We start from the raw sequence: 9,223 nt of genomic DNA on the forward strand, positions 1-9,223 counted from the left end.
AGATTCTCACCGTGACTAAGCATCTCGCTTACAAATAAACACAACACAAATGTTTCAACTACACCGAATCGCGAGTGTGCTACCTGCGTTGTTAATGTGTAGTTTCGTGTATAATCCACAGACACTATTGGTGCCGTTGTAGTGAAGCAAGCGACGTAAAACGCTAAAATGATCATGCGATAACAATTCTGAGCTTAATACTCGGAACAACAACAACTACCAATAAGGCAACAGACATGTCACTTACTGATATGATTAGAAACAAGCTGCAATCACAGCAAGACAGACCCAACTGTTTGTAACTCAAATAAGGTCCGGCCAGTTTATTGACGACTGCTATCGCGTGCAGGTTGTCCAGTTGATAGGAGAATATTGACGAGATGTCTCCGATTACGCGAATATTGGTGCTTGTGCTGGCGATTGGCGGTGGCATGCTCTACAGGAACGTTAGCCAACTGTGGGCCGATCTACCCCCGCCAAAGCTCAATGAACAGGAATGGTGGGGCGACGAAGCAGAGCCGGCCGACTATGCGGCCTATTTGGCAAACAGCTCGGAAGTTGTCGGCAATCGTCTAAGTTATCCAGATGTGGTAAGTTTTGCAATATCTTATGATATGCACCTTATAATATGCATAATCTGAAGTTTCAAAGTTGGTGCAGTATATTATTGAGGGCCGGTTTTTGGGTATACAAGAGTCGTTAGCCACCTTAACGTCCTTCATTTTTTATGCCAACAGCGCATTGAGGAACTCACGATACTCTTGAATCAGACGCTGCGCCTCACTCCGCCCCTGGAGGGCGTGGCCTTTGAGTATGGCTTTAATAGCGATTATCTGAAGAAATTGGTAGCCTATTGGCGCGATAACTATTTGCCACGTTGGCGGGAACGCGAGGTCTTCTTGTGGCAATTCAACCACTTTACCACCGACATTCAAGGGTTCGTCTGCAGCTGATAAGCGCTTATCAAAACTTTTAATACTATTAACGCTTTTTAGTCTACGCATGCATTTTCTACACCTCATGGTCTACAATGACAACAAGGTGGGGAAGAAACACTATCCTGTACTGTTGCTTCATGGATGGCCCGGTTCCGTGCGCGAATTCTACAATCTCATCCATTTGCTGTATCAGACCCAATTGAATAAGAATAACAAATACATCTTCGATGTCATTGTGCCCAGTCTACCGGGATATGCCTGGTCACAGGTAAAGCTCTAAAGGCAACACATTATCGTCATCATCTATCTAATCCACTTATTTGCAAACCACAGGGCACTTCACGGAAAGGCCTGGGGCCCGCTCAAGTAGCCGTCATGATTCGCAATTTAATGCTCCGACTCGGCTACAAGAAGTTTTTTATACAGGGCGGCGACTGGGGATCCGTCATTGGCTCCAACATAGCCACACTTTATCCAGAGAATGTACTCGGCTATCATTCCAACATGTGTAACAACTTCAGCCCCAAATCGCTTGTTAAGGGTATATTCGCCAGTTTTATACCCAATTTCTTCGTGTCCAGCGAATACGCGGATTTCTTCTTCCCCAAGTCACGTGAGCTCAGCTATTTGCTCGAGGAGAGCGGGTACTTCCACTTGCAGGCCACCAAGCCAGACACCATTGGTAGCGCCCTCTCCGGCAATCCCGTTGGCCTGGCTGCCTACATTCTGGAAAAGTTCTCCACCTGGACCAATGCTAGTTACCGGTCCCTGCCCGATGGGGGCCTTAAACGAAGCTACAAGCTAGACGCACTGCTAGATAATGTTATGATATATTATCTGACCAACTCGATTACCACATCGCAGCGTTTATATGCCGAGGCTTATTCGTCCGCGCAGCGAGACCTAAGGCTGGAACGCGTTCCTACGACGGTGCCAACGGGCTGTGCGCGGTTTAAGTCGGATATAATGCATTTCCTGGACTATCAGCTTCAGGATAAATATAAGAATCTAATACACAGTTCGTACCATAAGCAGGGCGGACATTTTGCGGCGCTAGAAGTTCCAAAAGTTTTACATAGCGATTTTATTGAATTTGTCCAAAAAGTAGAGAGAAAGTTTAATATTAAGCCGCTTTAGAAACCATAAAACAATTTCCTTTCAAGTCGTATTTCTCTTTATATAGAGTAATTGATTCCCTTTGAACCGAACAGACATAACCATGGTGAATGATAAAATACCTTTGTCTATTAAATAACCTATTAGCAATTCGTTAAATGTAGTTAAGCTTTCATTATTCGAACGGACTATGGTAAAGACTGTTTAATTACTAGTTGATATTAAACAAATTTCAATTCAAATTCGGGTACTATGTTCAGTTGTTCAGGATAAAACAAATTTATAGGCTAAATGAGAATCGGCCTGATGCTGAAAGGCTAAAAATGTGGGTCTTGATTTGAATTTAATATGCCTAATAAAATAATTTAATTTTCACTTTGTTCCGCCATAATCAGCTGGTTGCGCCAACGTATGAATATCGATAACTTTTGGCACTGATCCCCTGATTATCCTACACACATCCTCATACGCTCTTGTAGTGTTGGTCAACGTAGGGAAAGCTTAAGCTTAGTTAAAATATGCAATACAAGAAAAGCAAGCCAAGGATTAGAGCTCATAAAACGGAAAGGAAATTCATTTGTAAAATTGTAGGCGCCTAAACAAGACGCAAAGTTGATCATTTTTTTTTAATAAAATACAAAGGACCATTAAGCACAAAAATAGTAAAACAAAATATTTTTTCCACTACACTGAATACCATTTGGCTTTTGCTTGCGCCTTGAAAAATCTTACAGTTATCAGGATTTCATTTTGATTTTGGCGCGAATTGTGATAATAGGTAGAAAATGAACGACTTTAAGTTAACCGTTGCTTTGACCAGCAACAACAGCGAAAATATGTCTCGCCATGAAATGCTAAATTGGGTGAACAACCTGGTGAATGGACAGTTTAAAAAAATCGAGGAGCTGCGCTCCGGTAAGTGCGTGTTTCTTTTGTGCTCTTCCAGTTTTATTTTGGAACGCTTTTAAGGTGTCGCCTATTGCCAAATGATGGAGTTGATCTTCCCGAATTGTATCAATTTGAGGCGGGTTAAAATGGGAGCCAAACTTGAGCACGAGTTCTTGCACAATCTTAAACTCTTTCAGGCCGCTTTCACACGCCTCAAGCTGGACAAAACTGTGCCCATCGATCGTTTAATGAAAGGCCGCTTTCAGGATAACTTTGAGTTCTTGCAGTGGTTCAAAAAGTTCTTCGACTCGCAGGCACCTGGTCTGGAAAATATGAAGAGCGCAGCCAACTGCCCGACGCTGAAACCCATCAAGCCCCGTGTACTAGATAAGTCATGTCCAAGGACTGTAGAGCCTAATGCAGATGGTAATCTGACCGTAAAAGACTTGATGTGCCAAATAGATGAAATGAATAATAAAGCGGCGAGCGTCATTGAGCGACGGGATCATGCGTACAGCAAGCTGCGAAAGATTGAGGTCATGCTGAACGAGCAAATTGAGGAAAATGAGAATATTGAGTTCTGTCAGCGTATCTTCCACATACTTTCCACCACAGAGTTCGAAGAAGACGTCACTGAAAATGTGGCAGCTATGGTCGAATAATGGATTAATCTGTTAAAACACTTTCGAAACTATTTGCATAAATATTTATTAAACTACTCTGCGGTATCGAAACTATCAATCATTTTGTGTGGGACTGCTGTTGGCGGAACTTGAACTTCCGTAATCGCCGACTAGAGACAGACTATTGATCACATTTGTACTTTCGCCATCTTGATTTGCTGTTATTGTTGTTGCACGATTAATCTGAGGTTCCTCTTTGCGTATTATGCCTAGATCCTGCAATTGCAGATGCGTGTTTAACACTTTTTGTCGTTTTAGTCCGCCAAATGTAGTGGCAGTAGCACTTGGCAAGGCGGGTTTCATCAGCAGCTCCAAACGCTGTTCAGCTTCGCGCTCCTTGGCCGATTTGGTTTGTAGTTTCATCAGCGCTGCCATTTCTCTATCCTGCGCTATTTCTGGCAGCAGAGCTATGTCCAGGCTGCTCTTGGCCAGCAACTGACGATCCAATTCCTGTTGTCCTTTGATTTCATGTTTCTGTTTCCGAAAGGTGGCGCGCAGTCGGCAGTTGGCTTCATAATTGTCATCCCAGACATCCATATTGCGCTCGACAAGCTTCTGCAGTACCGGCTTCGCATCTGCAGCAGCCTTGGCGTCCTTGGCCTGATGTTCAAGCTTGTACATGCTGTCAAGGAGGCGGATTTGTACTTCCTTCGTCTCCGGCACCACCTGCTCGTTCTGAAGTGGATCCCAGCGGTTTTCCTGCCGTCGCGCGCCTGACAGGATAACATAGTCCAAGTTGCCAGGATCGGTTTGTATCTCAAAGTGGTTGTCGCACAAATGGCACTTCATACGAAACTTGTAAATCGGCGTAGTGTAGTACATGCCCACTTTGGTTTTCTCTGCATTGTAGCGCACGCCCATGCCTATGTGATTCTTGCAGCCATCACACCAGATATTATAGGGCATCTCAAATCGGATGATGATTATGCCCAGATGTATTTTTCTTGCGCGTTCGCGTAGGGCATGAGTGCCACGAAATTTGTTGAGCCCACCTTTCTTGGGATCATAGTCGGGCGGGTAATACTTGTTTTGACCTTTTCGCTCCCCCATTTTTTAAATATGCACAATTTGTTTAAAAATAATAAATTTTGTTCCTCTCAGACGTAAACAACTCAAAGAATTGCGTTACGAAAGCTGAGTGCTGCATAACATAACTTAAAACAGCTGTGCTGAGAGCACATTTTTCATTGGTAGCCCTGGTTACGTAGCGTTCACATTGTAGAACCGCTTCGAGTTCTGGGTGACCAGCTTTGGTATATTAACAGCTTAATGATATAGAAATTGTTTCGTTTATTCGTACTGCATTTAATGGTCACTCAACTTTCACAACTGTTTAGTAATACAAATACAATAATCAGTATAGTTGTGAAAACTTCGCGTGAGTAGTTGGTGTATTGCAGCGTTTAGTTTTTAACCCGCTTTGCCACGTAAATTGGATAAAAAGACATTGAATTTGGTAGAGACATAATGATTATTTATACAAATGAGGGAAATCCGCTCGGGCTTAAGTTGCTAATGCTCGCCAAATTCGCAAAGCAATCGGTCCAGCTACAAGTAGTTAACCTAAATGGTAAGTGGTCTACTGTCTTAATCATCACAAAACGTGCGACTTCCAAGAAAAAACATGTAATTTCTGATGCAATAACTGTTTGACTTGCAGATGCTAAGCATAAAGATTTGCTGGTGCTGCCAACACTAGAGCTGGACAATGGTCAGCGGCTCTTCTCATCTGTGGCTATTGCCAAATACCTCTTTGACGAGGAGGATCAGCTTAGGGACGAGGTATGTACGTTTAAAGCTATTGAGCTGTTTAATTGACATCGAACCGCTGTTGGGCCTACCATGACCCCTCAAGGTTATATAAATATAAATCTAACAAATTGTATTTATCACGCACAGTGGCTAGAATGGTCCACAACGTTGCTAGCGCCCGCATTGGCACATCACATGGCAGTGGGACATCGGGCAGACCCCAATGCACTTCCGGTCTTAAATGCACTTGTAAAGAAGCTGGATGATCGCTTGAAATCCTCACCCTACTTGGCCGGCAACAAACTAACAGCTGCCGACATCTCAGTGTGGTCGTTGCTGGCACCCGATGGCACACTGAAGGGTGCACAGAACGTGGACAGCCTGCGCGATTGGTATGGGAAAGTGAAGGCACTGCCCGAGGTACAAGCAGCACTGGCGGAGCAGCCGCTCAAGGATCTCTCTTTTAATGCGCTCCAAAACGCCAATAGATATGGTGGCTTATACCACGTACCGCTTAAGCTGCCTAATACGGCTGATACGGGTAAGCTGCTAGCCGAGGCAGCTTCCACTCTGGCCGACACCATCACAGATGAGGAAATCAATGCAGCACGTGCTGCTTTTACCTATACTGAGCCCAAGAAATATAACGAACCACGCACTGTGCTGCCCAAAGCTGGAGAGCGGAATGTGCTCGTCACATCGGCCTTGCCGTATGTCAACAATGTTCCTCATCTGGGAAATATCATTGGTTGTGTACTATCATCGGATATATTCGCACGGTACTCTCGCTGTGCCGGTTACAACACATTATTTATTAGTGGTACCGATGAGTACGGCACAGCCACGGAGAATAAGGCGCTAGCTGAGAATATGACGCCCCGGGAGATTTGCGATAAGTATTTCGAACTGCATAACGGTATTTACCGTTGGTTCGGCATCGGCTTCGATTATTTTGGACGAACAACAGCACAGGAGCAAACAGAGTGAGTCAACAATGCTTTGCGACGCCAGTATCATTCTAACTGTACTTCACTATAGCATTGTACAGGAAGCGTTTCATGATGTATACAAGGCCGGCTTCATTCTGAAAGAGAGCGTAGAGCAATTGCTGTGCCAGAAGTGCGACCGCTTCTTGGCCGATCGGTAAGAATTAAACATGATTTTTTATTTTAAATTCTTATTAAATTGCTTAAAAATCCCAGCTTTGTGGAAGGCACCTGTCCACATCCTGGCTGCGGATATGAGGATGCACGTGGAGATCAATGCGACAAGTGCGGAAAACTAGTCAATGCTACAGAACTCATCCGTCCTCGTTGTAAAGTGTGTAACACAGCTCCAGTGCTGCGGTCTTCTGACCAACTGTTTATCGATCTGCCCAAGGCAGAACCGCAACTACGAGAATGGGTGGATCACGCCGAGAATGGTTGGACTAACAATGCACGCGTTATCACACGGGCCTGGTTGCGTGAAGGACTCAAACCGCGTTGCATTACACGCGATCTGAAATGGGGTATACCTGTACCTCATAAAGGCTTTGAAAATAAGGTGTTTTATGTGTGGTTCGATGCACCTTTCGGCTATGTGTCTATGACCAAGCGGTACACAAAGGACTACCAGCAATGGTGGCAGCCCGCCAAAGGCACTGAAGTCGAGCTCTTCCAGTTCATGGCCAAGGACAATGTGCCTTTCCATTCTGTGGTGTGGCCCAGCGTACTGCTGGCTATAAACAAGGGCCACACACTGGTCGCGCACATCATGGCCACCGAGTATCTAAACTATGAGGATGGCAAATTTAGTAAGAGTCGCGGCATTGGTGTCTTCGGCAACGATGCCCAAGATACGGGAATTCCAGCAGACGTGTGGCGTTTCTACTTGGCTTCAGCGCGACCGGAAGGCCAAGATTCTAGCTTCAGTTGGAATGATTTGGCTGCTCGCAACAACTCAGAGCTGCTAAACAATCTGGGCAACTTTGTAAACCGCGCACTCGTCTTCTGCGAGAAGAACTTCAACAGCACCGTACCAGAGATTGCGTTAACTCAAGACGAACTGATATTGCTGGCGCTGGTTAATCGTGAGCTGCGCGGCTACATCAACTCTCTCGAGAAAGCCAAGCTGCGCGACGGCATACGCCATTTGATGTCAATCTCTCGCCACGGCAATGGCTACATGCAGACGCAACAGCCGTGGTTGCTACTCAAGGGTAATGCCGAACAGAAGGCGCGAGCGGCCACCATTATTGGTCTATGCGTGAATTTGGCATGTCTACTGGCCAATTTGCTATACCCGTACATGCCATCTACTGCGCGCACACTCTTCGCTCAGCTAAATGCTCAACACACGCGACTTAATGCCGAGTAAGTTTTTTAATTTCATTATTTAATTAATAAGCTAATCATTCCCTTTTTGTAATAGCAAACCTTTGGCCACGTTACTGCTACGCACAGGACATAAAATAGGCAAACCAGCGCCACTATTCGCCAAACTGGAGCAAGCCTTTATTGATGAGCTCAAAGGAAAGTATGGCGGTACGCAGACTCAAGCAAAAGAGGAAAACACCAGTTCAGCCACTTCCCAGCCGACAAATGTGGCTGAGCTTGAGAAAGCGGTGCAGGCACAGGGCGAAAAAGTACGTCAGTTGAAGGCTAGCACAAAGGACAAAGCCGTCTGGCAGCCGGAAGTGGCTAAGCTCTTAGATTTGAAGAAACAATTGGAGGCTGCACAGAAGACGACAACTGCGCCTTTTCCCAGCGACAATGCCAAACAAAATGGCACTCGATCTGTTCAGGAACTGGAAGCAGCTGTGCAAGCGCAGGGCAATAAGGTCCGCCAATTGAAGGGAAGCACTAAGGACAAGGCTGTGTGGCAACCCGAGGTTAACATACTGCTTGACCTGAAGAAACAATTAGAGGCTGCAAAAAAGGCTGCCAAATAGGCATCGAGCGCAGAATTATCGCTGGGAAATGGATTTTTCACAATGGCTAAATAATTTGACTTGAATTACCTCATTTATGTATCTAGTGCGTATGCAATTTTATAAACATTGTATGGAAACTGTTTGTGGACTCACGATTTTTAATTTATTTTCTTTAAGCTATTTTGTTCCTTTTGCATTTACCAAACCCTATTTATTTGGTCTATTACAATAATCCATTATAAGCAAATATAACTATGACTTGATATTAAAAAAGTATTAACGCATTTTTATTAAATCCAAACTATTATATTAAACTACAATAAATTACATTTCGCTTGAAACTCATTGAAATTATAGAAATTATATTCATACATTTGTATGTGTACTTCAAGAAATATATTATTAATGTAATTTTAATTACATTACAAATTGTAATATATACTTGTAGAAAATAAAAAATTACAAAAATTATCTTAATGACAAAAGGATTTCACTTTGAAAATTCTTGAATTAATTATTTGTGCGTAATTGGAAAAGTTCCTTACCATTTGAATGTAATTTCGAGTAAATTTTCATTATTTTTGCACTTTACTTCATTTGGGTTTTGAATTTTTTAAGATGATGATTAATTTTTAATAATTGAATAAAATTTTGAAGCAAATTAATTTTATTAATGTGTTTGTTAATTATATATTTATAGTAATAACTATTATTATATTACTATGTTATTATACTTATTTGATTTATATTTATGGTAGGCCGGTCAAAATGGGAAACAACGACTAAGTGCCTCAAATCTAACAATTTATGGTGAATGGGTCGACTCCTGAGAAATTCGAATACGCTCGTAAAGAGAGAAAATGACATAGTAGAAGTAGAATTGCAGCGCTGTGAATAAATAAAGGGGAAATTAACATTTAATACTATTAACA

The 9,223-nt window shown here is 43.2% G+C and overlaps 4 protein-coding genes across 4 annotated transcripts; 3 read left to right on the forward strand and 1 right to left on the reverse strand.

The window, feature by feature from the left end:
- The first annotated feature begins 339 nt into the window (after positions 1-339).
- LOC115634699 (juvenile hormone epoxide hydrolase 1) lies at positions 340-2,213 on the forward strand. The gene is made up of 4 exons (XM_030532577.1): positions 340-590; positions 738-937; positions 996-1,206; positions 1,272-2,213. Exons 1-4 carry the CDS (start codon positions 381-383, stop codon positions 2,073-2,075), a joined length of 1,425 nt encoding a protein of 474 aa, XP_030388437.1. The 5' UTR covers positions 340-380; the 3' UTR covers positions 2,076-2,213.
- A 607-nt stretch (positions 2,214-2,820) lies between these two features.
- On the forward strand, positions 2,821-3,676 carry LOC115634702 (microtubule-associated protein RP/EB family member 2). Its single transcript, XM_030532580.1, has 2 exons — positions 2,821-2,969; positions 3,024-3,676. Exons 1-2 carry the CDS (start codon positions 2,840-2,842, stop codon positions 3,602-3,604), a joined length of 711 nt encoding a protein of 236 aa, XP_030388440.1. The 5' UTR covers positions 2,821-2,839; the 3' UTR covers positions 3,605-3,676.
- Positions 3,635-4,681, reverse strand: LOC115634701 (coiled-coil domain-containing protein 130 homolog). Its single transcript, XM_030532579.1, has one exon. The coding sequence runs from the start codon at positions 4,673-4,675 to the stop codon at positions 3,680-3,682; it is 996 nt and encodes a 331-aa protein (XP_030388439.1). The 5' UTR covers positions 4,676-4,681; the 3' UTR covers positions 3,635-3,679.
- Positions 4,682-5,024: 343 nt separating this feature from the next.
- On the forward strand, positions 5,025-8,544 carry LOC115623430 (methionine--tRNA ligase, cytoplasmic). Its single transcript, XM_030517766.1, has 6 exons — positions 5,025-5,195; positions 5,286-5,407; positions 5,525-6,360; positions 6,416-6,520; positions 6,580-7,731; positions 7,790-8,544. Exons 1-6 carry the CDS (start codon positions 5,093-5,095, stop codon positions 8,307-8,309), a joined length of 2,838 nt encoding a protein of 945 aa, XP_030373626.1. The 5' UTR covers positions 5,025-5,092; the 3' UTR covers positions 8,310-8,544.
- Positions 8,545-9,223: the final 679 nt, after the last annotated feature.

The sequence above is a fragment of the Scaptodrosophila lebanonensis genome, unplaced genomic scaffold (genome assembly GCF_003285725.1).
Source record: "Scaptodrosophila lebanonensis strain 11010-0011.00,11010-0021.00 unplaced genomic scaffold, SlebRS2 tig00000001-arrow-pilon, whole genome shotgun sequence".
Taxonomy (NCBI): domain Eukaryota; kingdom Metazoa; phylum Arthropoda; class Insecta; order Diptera; family Drosophilidae; genus Scaptodrosophila; species Scaptodrosophila lebanonensis.